At 45.0% G+C, this 16730-nt stretch overlaps 1 protein-coding gene across 1 annotated transcript in view; it reads right to left on the bottom strand.

Moving 5' to 3' along the window:
- LOC120032783 (trinucleotide repeat-containing gene 6C protein-like) overlaps positions 1–15758 on the bottom strand; it is a 64253-nt gene extending 48495 nt beyond the window's left edge. The window contains exons 1-3 of the mRNA XM_038978964.1: positions 14985–15758; positions 4318–4414; positions 2178–2199 (exon numbers count right to left, since the gene is read on the bottom strand). Of these exons, the coding sequence (XP_038834892.1) occupies positions 2178–2199; positions 4318–4377 (82 nt within the window). The 5' untranslated portion in view covers positions 4378–4414; positions 14985–15758. The remainder of the gene's footprint in view (positions 1–2177; positions 2200–4317; positions 4415–14984) is intronic.
- Positions 15759–16730: the final 972 nt, after the last annotated feature.

The raw sequence follows: 16730 nt of genomic DNA, 5'->3' as shown, positions 1-16730 counted from the left end.
TTCGATGCACAGAAAATGTTTTCTTCTAGAGGCAAGCCAAAGTCAGTAGCCGAAGTCCACCCCCCTTCATCGGTGATTGGTCAACAGTAGGGATTCAACGAGAGACAACTCCCTTTCCTGCACATTTCCTCATTGAGAAATACTGCGCCAAACATCATGCTTAGATGTAAAATTGCGCAACTAAGAGCTCTCAGATTAATTATGGCTATTTTAAAGGAAGTGTATACTGGCTACAGCGTCGCAAAATGGACAAACCGTACTATTGCCGCTTTTTTCTCTTTTTCAAGCGAATGTCTTTTAAGGGAGTATGCAAGCACATTCGTTCGGGTCGCCTAGCCGATAGAGGGCTGAGGCGCTCTCATTCTACCCCAACATGGACTGCCTGGATGGGGGAGGTCTGGTGGCTGGTCCCCCGTCTCACTGGAGCTCCATGGCTAATGGGGGGCACAGGAGTTCATTCCGCAGCGCCTTATCTAATTTTCATACATACGAACGCGCCAGGCAAGATCGATTACCGCAAACAAATTGAAACGTGAGAGGAAGGGAGGAGGAAGCGGGAGAGGTGATGAGGCTGGGGGGTTGTGGGTGTACAAACTTCTTTGTTCCACGTTATGTTTGCGTGATCATTACTATGGATGAAGAGACACCACAGCTGCATACTGATTTGCCCACACACACACACACACAGAGTGACATGGATGCTAACTGAAGTAAAACAGGCATATGCTACGTAGTGGGCCCTGCAGCAGATTGAGCGGATAACATTTTCTCTCTTGCTTACTTTAAAAGTAGGCTATACTGTGTCCATTTATTTATTTGTTTCAGCTCTACAAGTTCCTTTTTGGTCCTATTCTCTGTAGGCTGACGCTTGAACACACTCACCCCACTTCCTTCCTCACTCACTTCCTTCCTTCCTTTCCCTCTCTCAGATTTTACACCTCTGTCATTTGACTTCAAACTAACCTTCTCAGTCTGTTGTTAGACACCCTCCGTCACCCCTCGGCTTAAAATGGTTCCTTCACACTGGGTGACTCACCAACACCAGACGGAGCAGAGTCTCCCCCCCAGAGATGAGACAGACCTAAATGAGGTCAGAGGTCAAGAAAGTGCCATTGACCTCTACACAACGCCAACGGACGTCGGGCCAATCCCCAATGGCTATTGGCGAGGGCTGTTAGTTAGCGGTTAGACCGCTGGGGTGTGTTGGGGCCAATCCCTGGTAACACAAACACACACACCTTTTAGAGGGCGAGGTGCTGACCAGTGCAACCTGAACAGATGCTCTAATTGGCTTTAGAGTGGACCAAAGCCCTGGCCCCATCTGTCTAATGCCTGCCTGCAGGGGTTTAACACCTACACGCACTAACAACGACCCCTGGCTTATTCACACGCAATGACACAGATTCTTCACACACGCTAGACTAATTCGTTGGCTAAATACAATAGGAAACGCTTGACGTGGGGGACCGAGTGGCGCAGCGGTCTAAGGCACTGCATCGCAGTGCTAGAGGCATCACCACAGATCCTGGTTCGATCCCGGGCTGTATCACAACCGGCCGTGATTGGGAGTCCAATAGGGCGGCGCACAATTGGCCCAGCGTCGTCCGGGTTAGGGGTTTGGCCAGGGTAGGCCGTCATTGTAAAGAATTTGTTCTTAAATCCCCTTGCTTAGTTAAATGAAGGTTAAATGAAACAAAGTTAAAAACGTGCCAATTTGAAACGGATGCAGAAATAGCATACATACTACCGATGTGAGCACACATGCTGCTGGGACAGCGTGGAACAAGGTACTGTAAGGCAAGATGCCCCTTAAAGACTGTGGCCCCTGGAACTGACTGAACTCCTTACCCTCCCCATTCATCCCCCCTCTCCCCACTGTTAGGAGCTCCCATCTGGGTGCCCTCCTCACAAATCCTTGGCCAGCACTGCTGATCTCAGAGGAGGAGTCACTGTGCATCAGTGTGTGTTAGACGACGCTGGACTGACTCGATAGCTGTAGGCTACAGGGGCCCCGCTACTACACAGCCCTTGTCTGTATGTCTGTATACACCTTTATAGCTCATATGAACTCCCTTAATCAGAGCTGATTAGGGCCGTGTGTGTCAATCATTTTCAGGTATTTAAAAAAAAAAAATAATAATGTGCGGCTATGAGCGGCAGTTAGTCATTCCACTCACCTTTGGTTTTCAGGTCAGCAGCCTAGAAGACACACAGGGAGATTGACACAGAGAGAGAAGTCAACAGCTGTAAACGTGTTGTTTTTGTTCAATGATTAATGTGGAGCTAGCAAAACAGCATGTCATAAAAGTTTGTCATTAACTAAAACATTTAACGCATTACAGGAAGGAACGTGTGTACTTTTACACAACAGGAAAGGAAACTGTTAAACTCATAATCAAAGTAAACATGAGAAATGATGTTCCCAGTAGATCTTCATTACATTGCAGGCTGCCAAATTGGATGCAGCCCACAATCACATATTCATACAACGAATGGCTAAATATCTCAAATGAAAATCCGATTGAAATGAGTTGAAAATGTAGGGATCTGAGATATTGAGACATGCTATGTGGGCCTGACTAGACCTGCAAGGTAAAACGCCTCAGTCTTCAAGACCAAAACAGCCCCACCTGGGAAGACGCCTGCTATAAAGTGCCTTGGCACGGCTGCTGGCTAGTGGAAGTGATAATTACAGGCTGTCTAATCTATCTGTGAGTGCAAATGTGTGTGTTAGCAACCCAATCAATATGGGATTTTTGGGTCCGATACTAGGGAGGCAAAGGTCACCGATTCCCAATATACGTTCCGTTTTTTTTTATTTTTTAGGAGGAGGAATGAAAAACAAATTTGTTAAAATTAACATTATTAAAGAACATTTTATTTGTGGTTTATATAACCACCAAAAAGCCACTATATCGTCTACGAATACAAAAGTAAATACAAAAACACTTGTTCAGTTGACCGTAGGTACAACTTTAAGTCAGTGGATAAGAATGCAGAAGTGTTTGTGCTGAAGCACCACAAGCACATTAATAAACAAGGCTGAACGTTACTAATGTCGCCACTAGATGTCAGCATTTGAATTGAGTAGGTTCACTACAGTGTTTTACAACAGGGAAGTAAAGAAACACTATGGCAACCTCGCAACAAAGCACACGCTAGCTGTACATTATGAAAATGCTTTCTTACTGAAACCACCATGCGAATTATACTGTTATTCAATACAAAATGTATGTATTTGGCTATATATTTCAACTGCAACTGGCATGCGCTGATGACTGAAAACGTTCACGCAGGAAAATGCTTGCCGCACTGGTTTTAGTCACACACGTTCACGGATGTCTCACGGATTAGTCTGTGTTCACTTCGGCGTCAATCCAGTGTTTGCACATAAGTAGCACAGATTGCTAGCTAGCTAGAATAATTACATAAATAGCACAAATTGCTAGCTAGCTAGAATAACTACATAAGTAACACAGATTGCTAGCTAGAATAACTACATAAGTAGCACAGATTGCTTGCTAGCTAGCTAGAATAACTACACAAGTAGCACAGACTGCTAGCTAGCTAGGCTAACTACCTTGCTGGCTAGCTAGCTAAGTGAGCATACGATGAGGACAGGGCTCCTTGCTTGGTAAAGGGTACTTGTGATTATTAACTCATTGAAATACGCCGTCGCTGGCTGTGGAAAGCCACCATGCCCACTCTCTCACGTCCTGAAGGATGTTCAAGGAGCAGCTCTTAGCGCGCCCTCTTCAGGCAAACATTGAAAATGTATTTGTTCATTCTATGTATATAATATCAGCGCATTTCTCTGTGGCATAAAGACCGAAACAAATGTCTGTGAAGAGGCTAATATCGGCCGATAATATCGGTCAACCGATTTATCTGTCGGGCTCTAGTGTATGTTTGTGCATATCATTGTGTTTTTATATGCCTGTGTGTACAATTGTATGAATGTGCGTGAATGGCGTGTGTCTATGTGCGACAGCAACATCTCCTTGGTTACCAGAGCCAGGCTAGTGTTTCCAACAGAGCAGTGTGTGTAGCTACTGTGCCAGCTCTAATCTGTCTTTAAATAGGGTCCATACACCCGGCAGTGAGCTGCCTACAGGGTTATAGTCTGTAGGCTAATCCATGAGGTTAAACTAGGGAGGAACTCCCACACTCAGTCATATAGAGACTATACTGAACACACCTACCTGGGGAACAGAGGTGAATGAAGGAGAGGGAGGGAGGGAGAAGGTGTAGACGTTTTTCAGAAGGAGGTACTCGGTTTGAGGAGACAGAGAGACAGAGAGACTTAACACAACTCACCTGTTTCTGAGCAGCTTCCTTCTTGGTCTTTTCTTGCTTTTTATTTTTATTTTCTTCCATCAAATGGTTCTCTTCTCGTGTTGTTAGCTTCTCTCAGCTGCAAACAGAAAGGGAGATGTTTTCAGAGCAGAGCAGAGCAGCAGTCTAAGTTCAGTAACCTAGCGCTACAATTTCCCTTTCATCCGCTTAGAGGTCAATGTCAGAGCTAGCAAGCTTTTTCCAGAGAAGACCTTTAGACACCAAGCACATTCAGCATTTCAGAAGTAACAGATTGAGTTGCTTCTTAAATGCAATTTCCTTCATGGCCAGAGAGAGATTGGGGGTGGGGGGAGCAACAGAGAGACACCCGGAAACTGACAAAGGGAGAAATGGGGGGAAGAGATAGAAAAAAGGAAAGAATAAGAAAAGAACAAACTCAAAGCCTTTCCCAAAGTCTGTCTCCAATGGTCTGCCAGGCAGCCAAAGGAGAGATCAGATAGCTGGAGAACCAGTGAGAGAAAGTGGTTTATTTAAGCCTTTATTTGTTTTGGCTGAAGTTTGGTGACGGTTCCAGGAAACTATTAAAGGTATGAGGAGAGGACTGGGGGAGCCTGTGTGTGTGTACGTACGTGTGTTTGTGTGTCTAAAGCCTGCTAATGCAGGTTAGCCATTCCGATCTGGTCAGTGTTGCCAGCTAAGTAAGTGCCACTCACAGTGGACATTCTGGTTATTATCTGGTCAATGGGAAAACTCAAGTGTGGTCAATACTAGACAGCTTCCAACTGACTGGCTGTTCCTCTCACTGCAAATCCAGCATGCTATCGTGGGACTCTGGGATCTCACCGTACTCTTCAACTCCCTCCACACACACAATCGGCCATTGTGCTCTGTCCTCAGCAATAGGACGGGCATAAACAAACATTTTTATCAGTGCCTGAGTGACTGACACACACACAGGAGCAGACCTGAGTTCCTCCAGCCTCAGACAAAGTGTCTGCAGACAGTGTCCATAGGGGCCTGCACATGAATAGATTGATGAATTATCATAATAATGAACGGAGAGTAATGACAGGCCCGCCTCCCGGTGTGTTGCCTGTTGGTAGGGGAATGGAACTGTCAATCAAAGTGACAGGCAGAGGCAGGCTGAGAGTGAGTAATGGTGGGGGGGGGGGGGGGGGGGGGGGGGGGGGGAGAGTGTCCATAGGGACAGCCATGTTCTGACACAGAGAGAGTGGGGGGCCTGTTGCCTCAAGTTAAGGGCAACCAGTGAAGAACAAACACCATTGTAAATACAACCTGTTTATTTATTTTCCCTTTTGTACATCATTACAACACTGTATATAGACATCTGAAATGTCTATTCTTTAGGAACTAATGTTTACTGTAAATATGTTATTGTTTATTTCACTTTTGTTTATTATCTATTTCACTTGCTTTGGCAATGTAAACATATGTTTCCCCATGCCAATAAAGCCCCTTAAATGAAATGGAGAGAGTGCAAGAGAGGGAGACAGACAAGAGATTGCGAGAGAAAGAAATTGTGAGGCATGGCCATTAACAACTGTCAATCTACAGTACAGCTAGTGTACTGCTTAACAGCAAGGAATACTGACAGAGGACGTATACAGCTGTAATGACTGAGGGAGGACAGTACAACTCACTATCAAACACCTATTCATTATAGAGGGAACTGTGTGTGTGGTGCACTAGTATCTAATCAGGCAGAAAGGCCGGTTGGTTCTCTGCCTGGTAATAAGTAGGAGCTCAATAGTGTATCCTCTCTCAGATCTGCCTATTAACCAGACCACCAGACAGCGCTAACAATCCAACAACCCTATAGGCTACCACTCCCCCTTCACCCACCCCCTAGACCAATCACAATGCCCCGTCAGTCTAACTGGCATCTCTCCCCACCACCCCCCCTGCTCTGATATTCCTTGGCACCAGTCCAAAAAGCAGGAGGTGAGGGGTTAGGCTTGCTGGCACTGTTCTGAATGTTGAAATCACCCTCAGAATAGGAAGGGTGGAAGGAGGGGGAAGGGGACATTGGATCTGGATATAAAAATATCCGGCGGAACCCTTTGTGTGCTGGAATTTTCCAAAAGAGAGCCTCCGACTCAGTCACGAAGCAGTAGATGGACTACTAGCCTACTGCCGCCCTAGCTGTTGTTAACATGGGATCTCCCATACAGCCCATCTGGTGGGCCAGCTTATGAGAGGAGAGAGAAGCGGGGGAAGGGTTATGACAATAATAGTACACCACACGTATTTATTTATTGACCTCATTTCCTAGAAAATACACGGTTAAGGAAACTGATAAAGGATGATGGTCTGTCTATTTTGGTAGCAGGCTAGTAGAGGTTGATCTAACAGACCACGCTGTACAGTACAACTGCCTGACTGGTCCTGTATCCAAGATCATAACAAGCCATTGTTCACTGCTGTGCCCCAATCATCCATAGGAGCAGCATTAGAAATCGAAACCTAATTTATTGATGTGTAGCCTATATTTTGGGTAATTACAGGACTCATCTGTAATAGAGACCTTGGTCTCAGCATGACTTCCTGTCCAAATAAAAGGTTAAATAAAACATTTAGCTTATGTAGGCTATTCCCAAAATATCATGTCAGATATCCATTTCTGCACCGCAGCACAGACCAAGTGAAAATAATGTATTGTTATTGTGCTAAATGTCCACTACTGTCCTTCATAGAAATAGATTCAATAGAACGGGCATCCCCATTCAAGTCAATGTTCTACTCGTCTGGTCTGAGCCAGAGATTTAACATGACAGCACAGTGCCAGTGCTCTGTCCCTAACAGAGTCTTAGTGTTGTTACTGTCTCACACTAAATCCAAAGTAGTTGCCATTCAATCTAAATCCTAGAAAGCACAGTACAATTTGAAGACTTAACTAGCAGCTGGGCCTAACCCGAAAAGAGCCAAAAAAGCAGCATAATTGTGCCGACTAAGACAGAGACAGCACTGCATCCAGCTACTACGCTGAAGCAACCGCTCTGTCTGCTCCAGGAGTTCCTCCTCACAGGAGTTCCCTCCAGAGACAGGACAGAGTCACAAGGGGTGGTGGTGAGCATGGTGCCCTGCTTCTCACTTCTAATTACCCTCAAGGGAGCCAGGTGAGAGGCGAGAGGAAGAAAATGAGAAAAGCAAAAGGGGATGAGAGAATGAAAAGTGAGAAAGAGAGAAATGTACAGTATAGATTGTCAAATAGCATAGTTGTCCAATGACAGAACGAGAGAGAGAGAGAGAGAGCAATGCAGACAGAGGGGGCACCAGTTTAGGGGAAATGACAAGGGCAGTGTGACTGTGCCCTTGTGTCCCCACTGAGCTGCTGACACCTTCACCCCCAGAGTCAGGCTGACACGTTGGGTTGGCTGGGGATCAAGTTACACCTGCCTGGCAGAGGCACTCCACACAGAGAGACTAGCTGACATACTCTGGTGAAGCAGCGCTCTCTGAACCTGCCTGGCACTCCAGTCTAGTAGGCATATACAGTGTCATATGCCTGTGTTATATACTGTGGAAGACCTATAGCCTAGATACATGTATATGGCCCTTCCCCATGTTTTTGGATTACACACTCTTTGTATATACAGATTGATTTGTTTAGCCGCTTTATAGCACACGTCTAACAATTGTTTATGGATAAAAATAGTAGCTGAGTTGAGCATTCAAAGGCCTTGTATTGCAAAGGTTTCCTTCCATCTGTGAGCTGCATATAAACTCTGCATGACCAGAATCAAAGCAGACAGAAAGCATAACAGGGAGGAAAGACTTATATGGTCTGTGAGGATCCTGCTACACAAAAATAGCAGTGCTTGTTAAGAGGGATTAACTGGTGTGTGTGTGTGTGTGTGTGTGAGAGAGAGAGACGCACAGCGGCACAGGGAGTCTGAGACGTGTTCACAGAGAGATGCTGGAGCTGCTGCTCACACCGGGGAGGAGGAGGAAAACCGGAGGATGAAAAGACAGGCAGAGCAACACCAATTAAGAACGACAGCCGTCGGGAGAGGGAGATAGGGAAAGAAGAGAGCAGAGAGGGAGAGAGGAGAGCATATGTGAAGAGAGAGAAAGTGGAGCAGAGGAAAAACGAAAAACACAGCAAGATAGAGGAAAGCGAGAAAGAGATATGGAGAAAAGAGAAGCTTAATTATATCCGCGCACCTTGGGTGAGCAAGCAAGGAGGAAAGCCTGAGGAGAAGAGGGGGCTATAGCAGGGGGGAGAGGGAGACCGTCAGGCTCAGGCTGTAGGGCAGTGTGCAGAGCAGAAGTAGACGCCCCTGACAGAGACAAGGTTGCCACGATGGCCGCAAGGCAAACAGTGCTGCGGCGTGCTCCGGAGCCCTTCCGGCTAACACCGCCACTGCACGAACGAACGACGGAGCAAAGCCATGTAGGATGAGGAAGGGAAGAGAGGGGGGGTGAAGCCACCACAGTCTCCATCCCCCTTCCTCTTGCTTTCCTGCAGCCAGGCATTAGGAAAGCCACAGCTCTCCTGAGCCCTTTCACACGGCCATTATCCAGGACGGCTACCCACAACCTGGCTGGAGAGTAGTAATTAAACAGCCACCATTAAAGACTGAAGAGACTAGCATAGTCTTAGGCTGTGTCCGAACTGGCACCCCATTCCCTATATAGTGCACTGCTTTTGGCCAGAGCCCCTACTCCCTATAAAGTGCACAGCTTTTGACCAGCTCTGGCACGAGTCTTAGTTTAGTCAATCAATCAATCAATCAATTTTATTTTATATAGCCCTTCGTACATCAGCTAATATCTCGAAGTGCTGTACAGAAACCCAGCCTAAAACCCCAAACAGCTAGTAGTCCAGCTTAAACTTCTAAATGAATGATATGTACCCATTGATTCTTGAGAGATATAACTTATAAATGCCTCATGCCCTTAGTTTAACTGTCGTACCGCATCAGAACCAAAAAATAAGCTTGTTTTAATTCAATGTTTGTAAACAAAGTAAATGTAAACACTATTTAGCCTCAAAACATGCATAAAAATATACATTTTGAAGTCATGGATGGTCAGTACTTGCATCCATAGCCCTGTCTATGAATTTGAGGGTGGTTACATTTCTCCAGCCCCACCCCGCATCTTTTTACCGAAACAGGGTTGGGGAGTTGGCTTTGTTATTGTTTCAACGGCTCATTGCCGCTTTAATGCTGATGGACGGGAAAACACGCCTGTAAATTCCCCAACTGAAGTAATAAAAACAGTGTGTCAGTCTCAGTTTTGGAGCATTCTGCTCATTCCAGTCACCAGTGCCCTGCTGCTTTAAAGCCAGGTGAAGATCAGCATGTGGAAATATACCGCCTGCCCTTATGAGTGGGAACAACAGCCATCTCAACTATGCTGCTGGGCTGACTCAATGAATGGAAAAGAGGGGGGTGGTTTTCATGCTCTTGGTTGCTGGCGGCGAGAGCCCAACGAAAGCTAAGAATAAAACTCCTTTGAAGTTTCCTTTTAGAAATGATTAGACGTCAATGTCTTCGCTAGCTGCTTCCTCGCCAAGTCAATAGGGAACTTATGTTCTGGCAGTTCATTAGGTAAAGAACTCAAACTTTAAGTTGATAAAAAGCTTCTGTTGTGCCAAAGGCATATGGACTAGACTATCGGGGATACTGCAGTGTATAGAGACGGCACGGGGAGTCCGTCAGTTTCTATACTTTTATTTATTTAACTAGACAAGTCAGTTAAGAATAAATTCTTATTTACGATGACGGCCTACCCAGGCCAAACCCTCCCCTAACCCGCACGACGCTAGGCCAATTGTGCGCCGCCCTTTGGGACTCTCGATCACGGCCGGTTGTGATACAGCCTGGGATCGAACCAGGATCTGTAGTGACGCCTTAGAACGCTGCGCCACTCGGGAGCCTAAAGGACAAGGCTGTCAATGGCTGTGTTTAGACAGGCAGACCAATTCTAATATTTCCCCCCACTAATTGGTCTGATCACATCAGATCTTTTTCGAAGCTGATCCGATTGGTCAGAAGGAGAAAAAAAGATCAGAATTGGGCTGCCTGTCTAAAAGCAGCCTAAGCTGCCAGAGAAATGTGGATTGTGGACCGTGACGCCGACAATAAGGAAAAGTACCCTAGTACTTTTTTCTTAGGCTGAGAAGAGGTACATGACCATAACAGTAATTGAGAAAAGCTCTTAGTAGAGCAATGTACTCTGATAACCTGTACTTCAGCTGGGTTGACAAGCCACATAGGCCACTAGAGAGGTGAGATTAAAGTGGGTCTATTTGTGAGACAGTCATTCTACTTCAACCCAAGATAGAGTGGAACATTGGCTGGTTGACAACAGTGCTGGAGCAACCTTAACCTCAGCTTTTGTTAATGATATGAGGTTGTTTTTACTACTTCATCAAGATGTTTATCAGGACTAAGACGAATGTAAACTAAAGCTGCAAAGTGAAGACTCTAGTATCTACTATCTAGGCATTGGACTGCCTTGTTCCAGTACTACTATAGTCTAATAAAACTGTCAAAGCCTTGAGGATTCAACGAAATGAAACCGACAGAAGAAAAAGGCAAACAGTTGGTCTCCTGAATGGAGCCAGTTACCTACATTCCCTCAAGGTTGCTCTGACATTGACTGTCTGCCTTTCATTGCTGCCAACCACAACAGAGACAGGATCTGTCAAAAGAAAAAAAGGCAGAAAGCACAACAGTCCGAGAAAGAGGAAAAATAATATAGCTCAGATCTGATGTGTTTGAAAGGTGCTGCGATGAGACAGACTGGGGGGGGTCTGAACTTACTAATGCCTTCATGGCTGACAAGATGGATGGGAATTGAGCTAATGTGCAATAGGACAAACAGGCCATCTTATCAAGGTACTTCAGTTACCCCATAAGTAGCTTATTGCAAAAGCTGTGTGTCATTTAGTGCTGTGTTCAACTCATGGAAATCTATGAAATATTGGAAGAGGCTGAGAAACAGCTAACGTGCATGTAGGCTAAATACAAACATGGACTCCAACTGGAAATGCAAGCCAATGTTGAAATATTTTGCCATTCAAAAGTGAAGTGAACAAACAAGACTCAATTGCCATGTGCGCTAAAGCACTCAACACTACGCAGTCAAACTATGCCAAGTATGAATGCCATTCATGTCACTGGGCTGATTCAGACAGGTATCAATGAAGATGCAGGTGGGGATTTGACAGGTATGTTAAAAATAAACAAAGTCTCAACCTAACCTGGAAAAGCCTTAGCACACACATGACTTATCCCACAGCATGTAGCCTAATATAACTTCAGTTATCCACATAACTGCAAACAAACATTGCCGATTTTTTTTTAGAGTAAGTAAGTTGTCATTACATTGTCTAATAGTCTGACAGAAACAGTACGGTAAGTCCAGCTTCTCTCTGTCCTCTACATGTGATGATGCCCCTCTGCCTCACATCTCTCCAATTAGCCAACATAACAGGGAGGGGGTAGAGGGAGGCCCCCACCAGTCCCAGCCTCGAAACCGACTGGACATTCCCCTAGATCGCTGCCAGACACAGTTCCTGCCTGGGTTCCCCCTCCCGATCCCCACTCCTGTGCCCCTGCCAGGTCCTCCCCTCTCACATGGACCAGTCGTGCGCAGGCAGGCTGCACCATCGTTAGTTAGTTACAACCTTCTACATTAGGGGTCCTGGCCGATCGACCTCACGCACCCCGTTAACATAAGCAACGGTTATAGCACTGGGGCCCTTGAGGGGAGGGTTTCCATTTCCCACTTTCAACCTCTCCTGGCCTCACACACAAGAGGCCGACTCCCCTTGAAGTAATGACATATTGATTTTGTTTACTTTCAAGGAAGACTGCCTTAGTAGGAACTGACAAGTGTTGGCAGGAAAGGAACTAAACTAGCCACCACCGTCCACCCCATTGAAAGATCTTCAACTCATTCTAATTTTGATTACATTACACCAGTCAGACAACAGCTGTTTGGCTAAAGCTTTACCCCGGGACTTATAAAGAACACCATACTGCTATAGGATAATGGGTTTGGCAGAAGCCTTCATTGAATTAAGTTGATTTCAATGTTGACGCCCCTCTACCGCCAGTCCCTGACCAGCCTCAGCCATGACGACCCCTTGGCACACAGAGAGCATGTTATCCATCAGGCCTGTGTGGTTTTTTTTTTAAAGGCTCGTAATCGCCAGGCTTAGTATTGCAGCGGTGCGCGGAAGCCTGGGTGAGACTGAGATCAGTGTGGGATCTGGATGGATAGACTGAGGCAAATGGCACCCCGTGGATTTGCCTACTCTGCTCATGACGTTTTGTCTGCAAGGCTGTTGAGGACATCGACGGAGAATCCAAAGCGGCTTGTGTTTTTACATCCGCCTCAGGCAGCCTTCACTCTAATTTCAAACAAATGATCCTTCTGAACAGGAGATAAAGGGTTTTGGTGTAGTGTTGCTAGGCAGCCATCCCTCGGCTCGTTTACAAGACTCTAATCAAAACAAACGTGTCGTAATCAGTCTGGTAATGAAACAGCTCCCTCTCCAGTTCCATGCATATTTCATTCCCTAAGCACAGCTCTACACTGTTTATAACATCTATCAGAATTGTCAAGTCAAATAGTTTAATAAAAGAATGCTTTTTTCCTGAAGGTCGAAATAACACCTGTAGGTTACAGTAACGTCATAAGTAGCCAACATCCTCATCATGTTAAGACAACATGCCCAGTCAGTCCCTAGACTGCCCCTTCCTTCCCCATTGCCCTATCACCTGCTGTTGTCTGGAGAGGGCAATGGTGTCCGCATGCTTCCAATCCCAAACAGTTTGTGCATACATTATGACGATTGTGACTTTTTTTCGTTTTGGTCTACGGCAAGGGTTTTTCCCGGCTGTTCGCAGAGCCGAAGTCAATGCCCCTTCGCCGGTCATTGGTCAACAGTAGGGATTCTTCAAATAAGTGTTTGTTGTCCATAAACAATGTTCGGTGCAGTATTCTCAAAATACACTTGAGAAATACTGCACCAAACATCTTAGTTAGATGTCAAATTGTGTGACTAAGATCTCCTTGACAAAATCATCAACATTTGTGAAAGATTTGTTGAGTTATCCTAGATTAATTCAGACTATTTTGAGGAACTGTATACTGTTACGGCGTCTCCAGATGGACAAAGAGTACTATTTCAGCCTTTTTTAAATTTTCAAGCCAAGGTCTTTTAAGGGAGTACACGAGCACACTCGTTCGGCCAGCTGAACCGAAGCATGCAGAAACCTTAAGCCACCAAACAGTATGGCAACAGACATAACGCCCCTTCACCAGCGGCTGCCCCCCCCCCCCCACAGACCCTTTTCACTTCCACTGAGTGCTTACAGACCCCTAAAACGTCTTTACAATTTTCTCATCCCCTCCACTCCCCCTTGAATGCCCAAGGGGGTTGAACAGGGGTGGTGAGTGTCCCCCTGACAGAGGGAGAGAAAGGTTGCTGGGGTGTATGGTTCGGTTTGGGGGCTGTCAGTTGGGCTAGAGCGTCGCAGGGTGGAGGGGCGGCATCTTCACAAACTGATTAAGAACCGCAGCACATTAACCAACTGGCAGCCAGAGCCTTCAGATTGACATTAAATGGTCACACTCCTCCCAGTAAGCACGTTAAGCATTCTATATACCCACCATGTCCCCCACTCCCCGGTCTCTATCCCCGCTCGCTATGCATTTCATTATTGCCCCACTGGTGTGTGAAGATTGAGATAAAATGGGGGGGTGGGGGCTATAGGATCTACTCCACCACTTTGGTATGGGAGGATGCATGGGGATAGTAGGGGGAAATCAACGGAAGGCGACAGTTCAATCACAACTCATACCATCCTCTACTGTATGAAAAGGGGGTAGTGATGTCTAACAAATAAACAAACACTGCCCAGTGCAGTCCAGATTATTGTAGCAATTTGATGGAATGGAATCAACATAGAGGAATAATGAACGTCTCAAATATTACTTGTGTGGGGTATGCCTTTTGCCTATATTTCAGGATGAGTATGACACAGTCAACTGACTTATTTGACATGGAAAGTATTCCCACCAAGAAAAATCTGCGCTTTTCCCACAACAATTGTATTCGCTCGAATCAGGCCAGCCAGTCCATTCCAGTGCCATTTCAATCCGCGCTAAACTGACCATTAATTAGATTATATAACCTGCCTCTGGTGCTCCTGGTTTGCGATTCTTAACACAAAACTCGCGTGCATTTCCATCCAAACCAATGGATAAATCATGGTGTGTTTTAGAGAAGGCAACCCCTGTCAATAACAGCTAACGTTACTAACGAGATATCATAATTATTTATAACCGTGAAACTAAGCCGATCAGCAATGCACGCTGCCCTTGTAGTTATATTTAAAGTTTCAGCTTGTTGGCATCAAGTCTTATCAGCCTAGCTACTATCATTGACATTGGCTCGTTTACTGTAAAGTAAAATAATATAGCTGACGTTACCCTTTCCCATAATGTATTGCTATAAATCATCAGCTAATGCTAGTTAGTAAATAAAAGCAATGTAACTATGAAAACTGGAACAGTAGAAAAACACTAACGGTAGTGTTAGTGCTCGAGTCACATAATAATAGAATACAATGTATGTGGCTTGAGCTGGTGTGACGCCGCATGTCAAACAATCTGTGGTTGGATATCAATAAAGTATTCCTTACCTTGCGTAATCACACGTTGAGCTTTGGCAGCTTTCAATACAAAGTTGGTGCATGGCAGAGAATGATGCAGAAAAGCATTCTCCTGTGCCTTTTCCGAAAAATACCCGTAAATGAGAAATCAGGAATTTTGTCTTCGCAGTTATCCAGCTAGCTAGCATTAGCCACCTTCAGCTCTCGTGCTGCAGGGGCTTACTGACTGACTGGATAACTGTTTGAGCAGCTTCATAACAAAAATACCGAGATCGATACTTGAAAAACACACAGCAAGAACTTTGTATTTTAGCGCAACGATGCACTAAAAGGACAATTTTCGCAACACAAAGCAATGCTAAACGTCAAAAGTATCACGTTATAGAAAAAAATATCGAAAAAAGCAGCAAAACGAAAAAGCAACAGAAACAATTCGACTCAAAAAGTAGCTGAGTTGTTAACGTTAGCTAGTTGGCATTAGTCATTGACTGTTGTAAGGAGTCATTTGTAAATTAAAGAAAACAGGCAGATTTCAGTAAATTGTCGACGAAAATTGCTAGCTAGCTAGCCGACTTGGGTTAAAGTGCAAAATGAAATATTTTGTGTTTAGGCCGCTAGCTGAGGAGCTAGCAGGTTAGCAACAACATCTGACCGACGACCTTGCTACTACGAATGCAAATTGAAAAACGAATCCAAGAAAATACATTCTCGAAAAATCCAAATGTAGGAGTGGACAGTCATAATGCGTTCAGTGAGCTCTCGTTGACAGCGTTCTTGCAGCCATTTTGTTCAAACTAAGACCGCTCGCTCTCTCCTCTGAGCAGAAATAATGTAGGAAGTGGCCCCTATGCCCAAGCAGCCAATCCACGTGATCTCCCACTAACAACAAGGCATGATCCCGCCCCGTCGTACCCTTGACAATGGCAGTCTGATTTGCTCACTATAATAAATGATGGACAGGCAGATATAGAGGCTGATAAAATTGTGCATGTTTTATTTGCAGCCTACCTTGGGCACTATTCAGTTGCATATGTGTGGTAAATATGTGGTATTGACTACCATATAGGTTATTTCTGTTAGGCCATGTAAATCACCAATATGTTTATATTTACGGCAATGCAAAATAACAAATTTAGTTCTGTGAATAAAAGGCTAAATACTTTCAATAATGTATCAAAATAGTATGTGATTAGTTTGCAAATTAGAAGTTTATGCTAGAAGAATAAATAATTTTACAAGGGCCCTTGATTCTATCACATTACCTTCCTCAAAATCTTGAAGTCACATGAAGTCCACCAAGAAGGAGCATATTTCAATTCCAGACTAATTGACAATTGATTGATGAAGGACGACTATTCCCCTTGTTCTGCTTCTCAGATTCAAGAAAGGATTGTGGCCCCAACTCATTCTCGATGCCTCTTTTCTTATGGAAATGACCATGCACCGTGCAGTATGCACACAGTGGGAATAGGTCAAAGTTGTGGTCCACAAAGGGGAGAACTGACCAGTGAGAACAGCCTAGACTAGACTGCACAGCCCCATAGATCACAGCAGAGACTGTCAATGAGAAAGCCAGAGCCCAGAAAAAGTTTCTTCCTATTCAAGGCAAGCTGCCCAAAGCTATTGCGAAAGCCAACTCTAGCTGAATGGGAAAAGCAGCTGTTTAAACTTGGGGGTTAAGGGAGGTGAGCAGAGAAGGCTGCATTCCTTGGAGTTTTCATGTGATAACAAACTTGTAATACTGCCACACACAGTGAGCTCCAAAAGTAAAACTAT

The sequence above is a fragment of the Salvelinus namaycush genome, chromosome 39 (assembly GCF_016432855.1).
Source record: "Salvelinus namaycush isolate Seneca chromosome 39, SaNama_1.0, whole genome shotgun sequence".
NCBI classification, from domain to species: domain Eukaryota; kingdom Metazoa; phylum Chordata; class Actinopteri; order Salmoniformes; family Salmonidae; genus Salvelinus; species Salvelinus namaycush.
Note: the sequence above shows the minus strand (reverse complement) of the source record. Positions and strands in the feature narration are given on the sequence as shown.